The sequence below is a fragment of the Pecten maximus genome, chromosome 13 (genome assembly GCF_902652985.1).
Source record: "Pecten maximus chromosome 13, xPecMax1.1, whole genome shotgun sequence".
Taxonomy (NCBI): domain Eukaryota; kingdom Metazoa; phylum Mollusca; class Bivalvia; order Pectinida; family Pectinidae; genus Pecten; species Pecten maximus.
The window spans coordinates 20,514,808-20,528,463 of NC_047027.1; the positions used below are offsets into that span (position 1 = coordinate 20,514,808).

The 13,656-nt window shown below is 33.6% G+C and overlaps 1 protein-coding gene across 7 annotated transcripts in view; it reads right to left on the minus strand.

The window, feature by feature from the left end:
• The window catches only part of LOC117341131 (AMP deaminase 2-like), a 51,557-nt gene that overhangs the window by 15,505 nt on the left and 22,396 nt on the right, over positions 1-13,656 (minus strand). For 5 of the 7 annotated variants that reach the window (XM_033902980.1, XM_033902978.1, XM_033902977.1 and 2 more), the window contains 5 exons: positions 12,578-12,770; positions 10,297-10,308; positions 6,927-7,155; positions 5,531-5,660; positions 4,924-5,058 (listed from right to left, as the gene is read on the minus strand). In XM_033902980.1, the coding sequence (XP_033758871.1) occupies positions 4,924-5,058; positions 5,531-5,660; positions 6,927-7,155; positions 10,297-10,308; positions 12,578-12,770 (699 nt within the window). Of the gene's footprint in view, positions 1-1,733; positions 1,797-4,923; positions 5,059-5,530; positions 5,661-6,926; positions 7,156-10,296; positions 10,309-12,577; positions 12,771-13,656 lie in introns of all 7 variants that reach the window. The other 2 variants (XM_033902976.1, XM_033902975.1) reach the window with 2 other exon arrangements.

The window sequence follows — 13,656 nt, forward strand, 5'->3', positions numbered from 1 at the left end:
AGATAAGATTATTTAATAAAATTTTGATTAAGATAATAAAATATATATTAGGTGAGATAAAAAGCTAAATTAGGAGTGTGGGCATGTTACGAGTGCAGCCAAGTACCTTGACATCTGAAATGTTTATTCCTCTTCAGGGGATAAGAGTGTAGTAGGAGTGGAAAAATGCACGGCCAGACTCTACCGATTGAGCTACCTGGTCGCCGATGATCGACCCGGTCCAGTTCCGCTACAAGAGTACCAACCAGGTTCCCTCAATAGCTAACATGCTGAGAGATAGTTCATTAACCAGTTTAAGCCTCGGTGGACCCAGGACAATATAGTCTTTCCATTACTCTCATTAATCCTTACACTGACTTAACCTGGATCTGTGTGACTTATTTCCCTGATGAACACCTTGTCTTATTCTTTTTGCAGTCTTTCAATTTCTGTTCATATTCTGCCCTTGAATGATTGATTTTGAGTAAGAATTGTTTTCTCTATTGTTTTTTTACCATTTTCCTTACCTTTTTGATGGTATTTAATCAGTTTTTGACTTCTACGATGAGTAATAATAATTTTGATAAGTTAAAAATTATAAAGTTAACTCTTTTCTGTTTTTTTGTTTTTTTTCTAAGGTTTAACTCTGTATTTATTTTGTTCATTTCCTTTTTTTTCTAGAGTTTCATTTAAAATCAGATTATAATATTGCTTTCAATTCATTCCAAATAGAATGGTTAAAATAAATTATATACATCAAATCCTGCTACTAATAATGTCAATAATTCTGCATTTCGAAATTCTTTAACCAGCAAAATTCTCTACTTAATTTTTTTAACTGAAAGGTTGGCAAGTTAAGAGATCTGGAACGCAAATGATTTTCTTGTTGTGATCAGCATTAGGGATTGAAATAAAAACAACATGTACATGCATACAAAAACGGCCATATTGTAAGTATACAGTGGAATCTTGTCAGACTTGAGGACGTGAAACAAGTTTTCAAAATGCAACTACAGTGTATTTGGTTTGACTGAAATTTAAGCTAACAATACTGTATAGGTAGTTTTAGAATTTCATGGGACTCTTATTTATATACATGTATATATACATTTTAGATTTTTATATATTTATATATATATTTTCATTTTAGAAGTTTATTGTACCCTATATTTTGTATGTGACTTTCACTTTTGTAGGCAATCAATGCCATGACACTTTTGTTATTTGTTCATTTGTTAATAGTGTTAATTAGATATATTTCTATACTATGAATACCATTTGATACAAGAATAAGCAGTTTACATGCTGTCAGCAGTGTAGCATCTTTAGATGAATCTCAATACTGGTCATTGCATTACAATTTATCATCCCTGAAAATCAGTTCTGAAGTGTAACGAAAGATTCCACTGTGATACTGTACATAAGTGTGGTAGTCCATCAACTCTGTATTACAATACAATAGATTTCTGTTGTTTTTCTTTTATTAAAACAAGCTTATTCCTTATCTACAATGTTGTCATTTTTAAATATTTATGAAATATTTCCCAAAACGTTTTACTTTTAATTCTGGATTTGTAATGTCAACTTCTAAAATAATAAATAGTAAATTAAAAAAAAAAAATTAAAAAATTCTTTTGAAATATTTTCTATGTGTAGTTTTTATAGAGTTGACCTTGTAAACATTAGTCTAAACATGCAACTAAACATAATTAATTAAATAATAAAAGACATTTTTTGGCTCGTTCAGGACTTACTGCATGGACATCCAGCTTGTCAACACTTAAATCATAGGTAGTCAACTTCAAACTATCACACACCTGTGGAAACAAGACTTAGGGATCAACAGACATTAATTCAAAGCAAGACCCGTACATGTTTGGCAACTTTAGAATCTTCCTCCTCGGGTTGAGATGCCATTTTCTCGTCCCCATGGTGGTGAAAGATTCTATTAAACCACTTGTGATAAGTCATAGAGAGGGTATCTATTTTGGTTTTGGACAGCCCTGCAGCATTTTATCATATATATATATATTTTTTTAAGGTTCAATGATTTTATTGTTCAGAGAAAACGAAAAGAAAACACAATATGCTGCCCTCACACAGGAGGGGATCCATTCGACAAACCAAGCACTCATGTCCTAGAGATACATGGAATAGTCTATATATTACTGTATCGTTTAGAATGGAGAGACAGTTGACCTCTCAACTACAGTATAGATTCCAGACAATGTATTGACTGGCGAGGTTGCCTCACCTTATTGCTTTCCTCTTCCTGTAGCGAGAGGTAATGCCAATCTGGGTATCAACAACATAACAATAACACCCTTGCTCAACCGTCTTTCGTTTTTAATCTGTCAACTGTCGTGAAACTTTAATACATTTGTTCACAAGAACGATCCTTTTTATGTGTTCCTATGAACCACCTTGGGTCAATAATGAGGAACTTCCTTCCAATGACTTAATTTTGAATCCGATTGTTGTCAAACCTGTTTACAAACATCACTTTTACTATTTTGCACATCATTAACCATCTGGGATAAAAAAAAAAGGTCACTGCTACTATAAATAGAATTTTGAACATCCTCTTTCTATCGACTTTATTTTCGATCTGATTGTCATGAAATTTCATACTCTTAGTATTTACAATGATTGGCTCTTGAATGAGTTCATATATCCGACACCTGGGGTAAGTGAAAAATTAGGTCATTGTTACTATAAATAGAATATTTGGATCATGCATAAACCAGAATTATTACTTATTAAATAATTTTATTTTTCAACTATTTCTGGAAAAAATTGTGTATGTAAAATATACCATCAAATTGTTCCACCTGAAAACATAATACTTCTTTTTTAATAATGAGCAAAATACATGAACACTTTATTCCACTGTGCAAAAATAAAGTTTTCTGATATCCATCTCAAGCTGAAATGAATTGTTGTCTTGTTATATATACATGATATATATATTCATAATACTGAGATATTTGCAATATATTATATAATAAGCTATATAAAAACAATACATGGCTATAATGTTATTATATTACATGTGTATGCGACACTAAATAAAGCTTCTTTACTCCAATTGAAATATGATACAAATTTAACAGAAATCTTTAATATTGTTGTGAATGGATGTGACAAGTTGACCTCCCTTGGTAAGATCTCCTAACCCATAAGATAGGAAAATACTATGTAATACGTGCACATCCAAAACTTTGATTTGTAAAAATTTGAATCTTACATAGGTTCGTTAGTAGCGTTATATAGTGAAGAAATTCAGGACCAAGCAAAAAGTTTGATACAGCGTGAAATTCGAATCAACGAAGTTTGAATCATCGAGGTTTGACTGTACATATATAGACTGTACATGTATTACATATTAGTTTCCTATCTTATGTGTCAGGAAATCGAACCTATGGTAAGATTGATACTTGAGATATCAGAAGACAACTCAGAGGTGATGTGCCGTAGAGCGGGACAGCTAACAGTGTAGTCTACACTTGGTCAAGCCCTGTAACGGATATCACGTACCTATACAGACTGATTATAAACTAACTTGGTCAAGCCCTGTAACGGATATCACGTACCTATACAGACTGATTATAAACTAACTTGGTCAAGCCCTGTAACGGATATCATGTACCTATACAGACTGATTATAAACTAACTTGGTCAAGCCCTATAAAGGATATCACGTACCTATACAGACTGACCACAAACTACACTTGGTCAAGCCCTGTAACGGATATCACGTACCTATACAGACTGATTATAAACTAACTTGGTCAAGCCCTGTAACGGATATCACGTACCTATACAGACTGATTATAAACTAACTTGGTCAAGCCCTGTAACGGATATCACGTACCTATACAGACTGATTATAAACTAACTTGGTCAAGCCCTGTAACGGATATCATGTACCTATACAGACTGATTATAAACTACATTTGGTCAAGCCCTGTAACGGATATCATGTACCTATACAGACTGATTATAAACTACATTTGGTCAAGCCCTGTAACGGATATCATGTACCTATACAGACTGATTATAAACTACATTTGGTCAAGCCCTGTAACGGATATCACGTACCTATACAGACTGATTATAAACTAATTTGGTCAAGCCCTGTAACGGATATCACGTACCTATACAGACTGATTATAAACTAACTTGGTCAAGCCCTGTAACGGATATCACGTACCTATACAGACTGATTATAAACTAACTTGGTCAAGCCCTGTAACGGATATCACGTACCTATACAGACTGATTATAAACTACATTTGGTCAAGCCCTGTAACGGATATCATGTACCTATACAGACTGATTATAAACTACATTTGGTCAAGCCCTGTAACGGATATCATGTACCTATACAGACTGATTATAAACTACATTTGGTCAAGCCCTGTAACGGATATCACGTACCTATACAGACTGATTATAAACTAACTTGGTCAAGCCCTGTAACGGATATCACGTACCTATACAGACTGATTATAAACTAACTTGGTCAAGCCCTGTAACGGATATCACGTACCTATACAGACTGATCATAAACTACACTTGCCATTGTCGGCATATTATACCTTTTTGTACATTTTGTATTCGGTCATCATTCACAACTATATGTCTTGAGGATAGAAATACATTTTGGCAGTTTCATCAAAAAGAATCGAATATTTTTTTACCCAGATGAACAGAGACAGGATTCCAATAAGAATATTAAAAGAAAATCTAGAGAAACTAACACTTACGTACCATACAAACCATCATAAATATTTTAAATTTCAGATAAGATAACAACTATCAAATACATTTCATCTTGATAATATCTTTATGAACATTTAAGATAACTAATTTTCACATATTCGTTAAGAAGTGTGATTACCTTCAGATAAAATCATTACATGAGATAATTTTGATACCAACCTGTTTCAAGGTCATCTCTTTCTTGTCTTTATCCACACAGACGACGTCGTCTGAACGTGTACGAATCATTTTCTTGATGAATCGTAGTAAGTGTTTCTGGTTCATACAGGAGGACGCATGGACGTGAGTGTCCACCTAGAACACACAGGAAGCATTAGTGTAGACATAGTTCAGCTAAATTTATCTACCATACAATTATGGCACTTCAGTTTTGATCGATGCGGTGTTATATGGAGCTCAGATAACCAATTTGTACTGAGGCCCTGACCATCATCTTTCGATAGAAAGAAAGTGTCATAACTATTTCATTACATTTCAGTATCAAAACCAGAGTACAGAGCCCCTTTATCTGTCATACTTATTTATACAAACCCCTTAAGGGAACCCCTTAACTAGCCATACTTCATAACATAAACCCCTTAAGGAGCCCCTTTACTTGTAATACTCAATTATACAAACCCCTTAAGGGAGCCCCTTTACTAGCCATACTACATTACATAAACCCCTTAAGGGAGCCCTTTACTTGAAATACTTAATTATACAAACCCCTTAAGGGAGCCCCTTTACTGCCATACTTTACAGTCATAGCATACATAAACTGCCTTACCTTACGGATGTTGTAAAAATCCCTGTGGGGAACCTCTTTTTGGGCAGCTGATTCTTTCAGTTCATTCAACAATATATGCAGCTGGTATTTCGAAGAAAGGTAAGAAAGACGTCGAAATGCAAACGACTTCCTGTTAAAAATATTCATCATTTTTATAATGTATACACTTGATTAACGGCAATAAATATCTAAACATTGAAATGAGTTAGATCATTAACGAAAAAGTTATCTCAAAGTTGTCTGGCTTAATCAGGAGCTGCCCTCTTCTTTTCAATTTGTTTACAACTTCATTTAAGAGGGCCCTTTATACCACTTGGGATCCCTGAGATCCTGAAGCCTAGTAATTATGAACCACAACACATATGAACATGACGTTGGTTCTAGGAGACTTCAACTGGAGATTTTTCTTGTACAGTTTTATCTCAGATGTGTTATAAAGTGACTCCAGAATTATCCCATCTGATGTTTGTTGGCTGTGTTTATCACCCCATGAACAGCCAGGGTCATTTTTAGGAGGGGTCTCCCTGTAGTAGTTGGTGACTTCCTCAATGAACAACATCCAGAGCAATAAGGGTAAAGTGTCTTGGCCAAGGACACAACTACGACAATACAGGCCGACTGAGCTATAGCGGCGCCCCGTCTGATATTAATGATTTATATATAGCTTTGTGTATAACAATGTATTGTTACATTACAGGCTAAATGAGCCTTAATTAACGTTCATTTGACTGTCATCAGTAAGACAACTTAATTCAGCCAAATTTGAGCTGAATCCCACATGTAAAACGTTTTAGGAAAACATTGTTGCACAACTATGTAACAAAACAACCATTATGATTGCCATATGGCGAAGTTTTCACAGAAAAATATAACTTCAATGTGATATTACAGATTTCCTTGAAAAAATATATTGATTGTTTAGAGGAACAAGGACGTATCTCCAACAGGGAGTGCTTAGAAGTAAAGGGCCGTATCTCAAATTTATCAATTTTTTTTATTTTGATAAATTACAATTCTGACTGAGCATTTCTAGAATATGTACTTTATATCATTGGAAATTGTCTAATTCTTTTTAATCACATAGTATTTTAACAGAATTAGACTATTTCAATAATATTGATATAATGTATAAATTCTATAAGAAAATCTCACTCATAGTTGTAATTTATTAAAATCTAAAAATTGATAAATTTGAGATACGGCCCTTTACTTTCAAGCACTCCATGTTGGAGATACGTCCTTGTTCCTATAAACAATCGATATATCCTTTTTGTTTCAATTCTTTTTTTCATTTTTTAATATTATTTTTTTTTTTTTTTTTGGCAAACTTTAAAAAATTTAAATCATTGTACAAAGCAAGCTTTACAGTTGAAGTATTTATAGAGAGATCACTTACAAAGGCCCATCACTGATGAAGGCATACATCATGTTCAGGTCGGCAATGAAACTTTCGACATCTGGATATGGCCACTCAAGGGGTTCCTGTCTCTCCAATGCGTCCTGGTCTTTGTACACATAAGGCACCCCACCTTTCATCTTGATGACACAGCCAACATTTTCTGGTATGACGTCATGGTGGAAAGGATCACCGGACATACGAGGCGGGTTGATCGGATGGTCAGCAGCTGAATCATTGATCAAATGACATCTTTAATCTCAAAATTATTGCATCTAACAAAGATCTAAATATTGCAGATGTTTAAATTCATTATTCATTGTCCAAATAAAAAAAATAACATAAAAATCAGGCATGTGTCAGATATATAAGCATGGAGCACTTGAATTTCATAAGTTTGGTCAATTCTTGTGTCAAGTTTAATACATTTTGTAATGTTTTCATAAAATGGGGCACCATATTTATCCTGTAACAAGCATATACTTGATATTGCTATAGCTATACATGTCCCCTACCGGTCCCCACTAAAAATAGTAACAGTGACCTTGACCTTGACCTTAGCCCAAAAGCACTGAAACTTAAACTTGTCAGAGATATTAGGGTTCTTTATCATTGTGTGAAGTTTGATAAAAATCCAACAAGGAGTGAAGCCGCTAAAGCGCAGACAACTGGTGTACGTACATACGTAAAAGACAGACGGAAAGAAAATCTGCAACCCTCCCGATTTCACCGATAGGGGACTAATATGTTGAGGAATCCAACATATAATTTAAATACCCGGTACTGCTTTAAGGTCACAGGTTAATACAGGACAATGAAATAGTGAGGATGATACCAAACATATATTTTATATTTCAAAGAAGGTTACAAAGCAGTAAGTGTGAAGACATACATTAAAGAAATATTGATATCAGATTTTAGATCTACATTTTCTTAATATATTTATCACAATTAATTTTTTTTTAATCAAATAAGATATTTCCATGAAAAAACTACCTTCCATCTTTTCAATATTATTAATATACAAAGTTACGAGTGATCTTCAAAACCAAATTAGATTTAAACTGTATATCTCTAGAGCAAACAATATCATGGTATCAAAGATTTTGAAAAATATATATTTTATGTACATGTACTGTATACATGAGAAGAAAAATTATTTAAATGATTATAATATTTCAATCAAAATCTAATACATAGCAAGCAAAACTTCTGTATACAACACACACCACTTCAAGCCACAAAACTGCAGAGTTGTGTCCCTTCCCCCTCTCAGTTATATCTGTTTATCTTACACCGGTCCATCAAAGATAACCTTGGAAAAAGAAGTCTTATAACAGTGCACCTACATAGACTGTCACCTGTAGAAAATTCTTGTAAATTTTCAATCAAAGTACAATGTATAAAGATCTTTTGTCATCAAACCATCAGTTAATATCAGTTCCTTGACAAATCTGACAGTCTTCCCCAGTGTTTGACTGAATTTCCCAGTAAAATGTTTAAATGACTTTCCCTTTAAAATGTTTGACTGAATTTCCTAGTAAAATGTTTGACCTTCCCAGTAAAATGTTTTACTAATTTCCCATTAAAATGTTTGATCTTCTCAGTTAAATGTTTGACTGTTAAATTTTCCAGTAAAATGTTTGACTTATTTTTCAGTATAATGCTAGACTGAATTTTTCAGTTGAAAATTAATTAATCTTAAATTGGTCAATGTCTGTTCCCGATCTGGCTATAAATCCTGATCACCTTATACTATCTGGTATATGACTAACTTGTATGATATAATTTACCAGAATTTTTATTGTATAATACACTTATTTTTTCAACACCTCTACAAACAATCTGCATATAAAATGAAATGCACACATACACACATGGGAATCAAAACAAGAGCAATAACTCTGTTTTATAAAGGGGAAAGCAAGGCCATTTCGTTTATCCTGGTTCAACAAATACATGAGTTTGTCTGTGAACTTAGGCAGAGTGATTTTAAATGCAGGCCTTGTTAGAGACTTTCAAGGTCTGTGCTAACATTATACAGCAGCTTAATTTAGAATGATGATTGAAATTTTAAATTTAAATATAAATCAACATTTTTCTCTGTATAAACAAATAGGCCCGAGATAATGATATCAATACGCAACATTATTCATTTCCACTTAAGAGGTTTTAGGCTGAAAGACATGTGAGAATGGGTATTGTATGCATTGCAATATGTTTTTAATTTCATCCAATTAGGACTGTTTAGGAAGGATGGCAATTTGGTTGAGAGGAGAGGAACTTGTTAGCAAGCATTTTCCCCAAAACTCAAAAAAAGTTAGTTATAGTTTAACAAAAACTCGACATAATAATCATAAAGTTTGAAGCAGACCCATTTTATTATTGCACCAGTTGGTTTTCTTGGATATTTACTATTTAATGATCAAGATGAATATTAAACCAACCAATTTGCATAATCATTATTGCTTCTATGTCAGTTTGAATTTTTCTGTACTTTTTTCCTTTTCCCTCTTAATGCTTATCATCAAGTGGTATTTACACAATATGATCATATTTTTTGTTCTTCTGTTCAGAAAAAAATTGAACATGTGAAAAAAAGACAAAGGAGAGCCTACAAACCTATTAAAATCCAAGATTTCAAAATCCAAAATATCATAATATGGCTTATTGTTTTAGGATTCAAGAGAGAAATCAAATTGATTATCGGAAAATGCTTCATAAATGATTATAAACTATCTTAAATTTTGCTGAAGATTCAGAAACACTCAAATGTAGTAGAATCAATGTAGAACTTCTAAATAAAATTATCAAGTTCACCTATAATTGAGTGCTTACTTGTTCAATAAAACCAATTTTCTTTCCACTTTTTTCAACAACTGAAACCTCACTATAGTGATTAACACACTAGAACAAGCATATCAAGAACATTCCCCCTATCAGTTTCTCAACTGAAAAAAGAATCAGGCTAAAACCTTAAGAAAAGACAGTTGACTTTTCTTAAGCCATTGCTTTTAGTGCACTTTCAAAATTAATCACTACAAATCCTTATAGTAAAATGTTTATCACAATGTTAAAAATTCCTAGAAACCATAATGATAGTTAAATGGTGATCATGATTAATTCCGAGAAATCATTTTAAAATGTTATCAAAATTAATTCCTAAAAATTATTAAATCTTAATGTTATAACACCATTAATTACTAGAAATTATTAATAATCATCATACTTTAATGTTATAAATACTTCAAGTTGATAACCACACAGTGAGAGAAAGAAAAAAAAGTGATAACTTCTCTAGATTCTAAAACAAACTTGGATATGCATATTAAGTAGGATAATTATAATGAGTCAGGTGGAAATTACATACCTGAAGAGGACTCTGTTTGAAGTTCAAAATATTGATGTATGTATAGGTACTTAAGGCAGACTTTCATTATTATATCATATATCATTAACAAGAGATCCCAGAGGGATCTTGGCGCCCACCATTGAATGATCTTTATAGGTTCCATGTCAGATTGATCTTTTCTCTATTTTTCTCTTCCTTTTACTAATCTGTGTATATTGAGAAACATCCCTCCAGTAATTTTCAAACAAGGGGAACCTATATATGAAATTTGAGAAAGATCCCTTTAGTACTTTCTAAGAAATAGCGATAACAAACTTCAATTGTCAAAATCCAAGATGGCTGCCTGTCGGCCATGTTGTTTTCCGATTGGACTCAAAATGCAATTTGCATAACTAGGCAGCAAGGGGAACCTACATATATATTTTCAGAAAGATCCCTTCGGTACTTTCTGAGAAATAGCGATAACAAACTTCAATTGTCAAAATCCAAGATGGCTGCCTGTTGGCCATGTTGTTTTCCGATTCCGATTAGTCTCAAAATGCAATATGCATAACTAGGCACCAAGGGGAACCTACATATGAAATTTGAAAAAGATCCCTTTAGCGCTTTCTGAGAAAGAGCGGTAACAAACTCCAATTGTCAAAATCCAAGATGGCTGCCTCACACTCGGCCATGTTGTTTTCCGATTGGACTCAAAATGCAATATGCATAACTAGGCAGCAAGGGGAACCTACATATAAAATTTAAAAAAGATCCCTTCAGTGCTTTTTGAGAAATAGCGATAACAAACTTTAATTGTCAAAATCCAAGATGGCTGCCTGTCGGCCATGTTGTTTTCTGATTGGTCTCAAAATGCAATATGCATAACAAGGCACCAAGGGGAACCTACATATGAAATTTGAGAAAGATCCCTTCAGTGCTTTCTGAGGAATACCGATAACAAACTTCAATTGTCAAAATCCAAGATGGCTACCTGTCGGCCTTGTTGTTTTCCGATTGGTCTCAAAATGCAATATGCATAACTAGGCACCAAGGGTAACCTACATATGAAATTTGAAAAAGATCCCTTTGGTACTTTCTGAGAAATAGCGATAACAAGAATTGTTTACAGAGGGAGGGATGGACGGAGGGACGGACGGACGGACCACGGACGCAGGGCGATTTCAATAGCCCACCATCTGATGATGGTGGGCTAAAAACTTGTCAAGGGAGATAATCAGATTACATCCCCTATTACAAAAAACAATCTTGACATGGAGATAAGATAATTGGGTGATCTCTCCTTTCACAGCAATGCTTATTTTGTCAAGGGAGATAATCTCACGATCTCCAATTTTACAGCAATATTTATCTTGTCAAGGGAGATAATCTGATGATCTCCCCTTTCCCAGGAATGTTTTTCTTGTCAAGGGAGATAATTGGATGATCTCCCCTTTTAAAGTAATGTCTTTTTGTCAGGGGAGATAATTGAATTAATCTCTCATTTCACAATAATAAATTTGTCATGGGAAGTTTTCTGAATATCTTTCCTTTGACAGCAATTTACAGAAAATTTAGAGTTATTCATTTTGTGCGATTTGATCAGATTTAGTCAAAATAGATCAACTTAATTGAAAACAAAACAAAAGTGAGAGCATATCACCTGCATAAGATTTAAGATTTTCCTTTAAATGTGATTTTAAGTTTTTATATCAATATTAATAGTCAGTATTACATAGCAGAAATAGCAATTCCACCTTCAAAAACACACCATTTTCAACCAATGCAAATATTCATCTTAAACTGTTGACAAATGTGTTTAATACTGTTACATGTATGCCGTGGTAAAAACCAAACTAAGGGTAAAATGCAAAGATTTAAAGTCTTGCTCCTACCAGTGCATGGCCACGACACAAATGAGGCCGTGTTCTTGTCTACAACAAAACATGGTCACAGAAAAGCTTGCAACAACATGTTAATATCAACCAGCCGAAAAAATAAGAATTAAGCATGGACAAAAAATACTCAGATATGAAAATTATCCAAAAAAGTTTTGAATTTCTAAATCATAGACAATAATAAATGTTAAATTCACATTTAAGTTTAACATGCATTTTTGAAAAACTATATTTTACATGCATATCATTTTAACCTGTTATAATGTTTAATGATTCTAACAATCAATCAAAAGAAAATAACATCAACTTTCAACCATTATACATTTTTATTATTTTTTCTTCCAAAATGTGAAAAGATTTTGATCCTTTAATTATCCTCTATCCAAAAAAAAGATCATTAGAGTTTCATTATTCAAACATACCTTCTGCAGTTTTGACATTAGTACAGCCGAATCCTTCCTTGATGCCGTGAAAGTCTTCTTTGTCCTCAAGGTTCTGGAGGAACCTGGCTGTGATGTTGGGGAAGCTCTGGTGTGACATTGCCATATACTTCTCACGAATCATCAAAGCTTTCACTAAGCTCTTGGACGCCTGCTCCAAGTCCTTCAGGGGAACCTATAGCAAACAAAGGCTTTGTTCTCATAATGCGACAGAACAAATAATTACTGTATTCTATGTAATAAGTGCACCTGTCCATTTGAGTGCAACACAACACATTTTTAGGAATATAGAGGATGGGTGTACTAACTGAAACATATAAAAAGCTGCCTAAACTTCACTGATCTGCTGATATTATCTCCAATCTTTAAAACCAAAGACTGTGGATTGGTTTCGCTACATAAAGGTATCAAAATAAAACAAGAGATCCCAGAGGGATCTTGGCGCCCACCATTGAATGATCTTTATAGGTTCCATGTCAGATTGATCTTTTCTCTACTTTTCCCTTCCTCTAAGTCTTACTAATCTGTGTAAATTCAGAAACAGCCCTCTAGTACTTTTCAAACAAGGGGAACCTATATATAAAATTAAGATTTAGCGATAATGGCTGTCTGTTGTTTTCGGATTGGTCCCAAAATAAAACACCAGGGACCAAGGGGAACCTACATATGAAATTTGAGAAAGATCCCTTCAGTACCTTCTGTAAAATAGCGATAACAAACTTCAATTGTCAAAATAAAAGATGGCTGCCTGTCGAGCAGGTTGTTTTCTGACTGGTCTCAAAATCCAATATGCATAACTAGGCACAGAGGGCAACCTACAAATGAAATTTCAGAAAGATCCCTTCAGCAATTTCTGATAAATAGCGATAACAAACTTCAATTGTCAAAATCCAAGATGGCTGCCCGTCGGCCATGTTGTTTTCCGATTGGTCTCAAAATGCAATATGCATAACTAGGCACCAAGGGGAGCCTATATATGAAATTTGAGAAAGATCCCTTCAGTACTTTCTCAGAAATAGCGATAACAAACTTCAATTATCAAAATCCAAGATGGCTGCCTG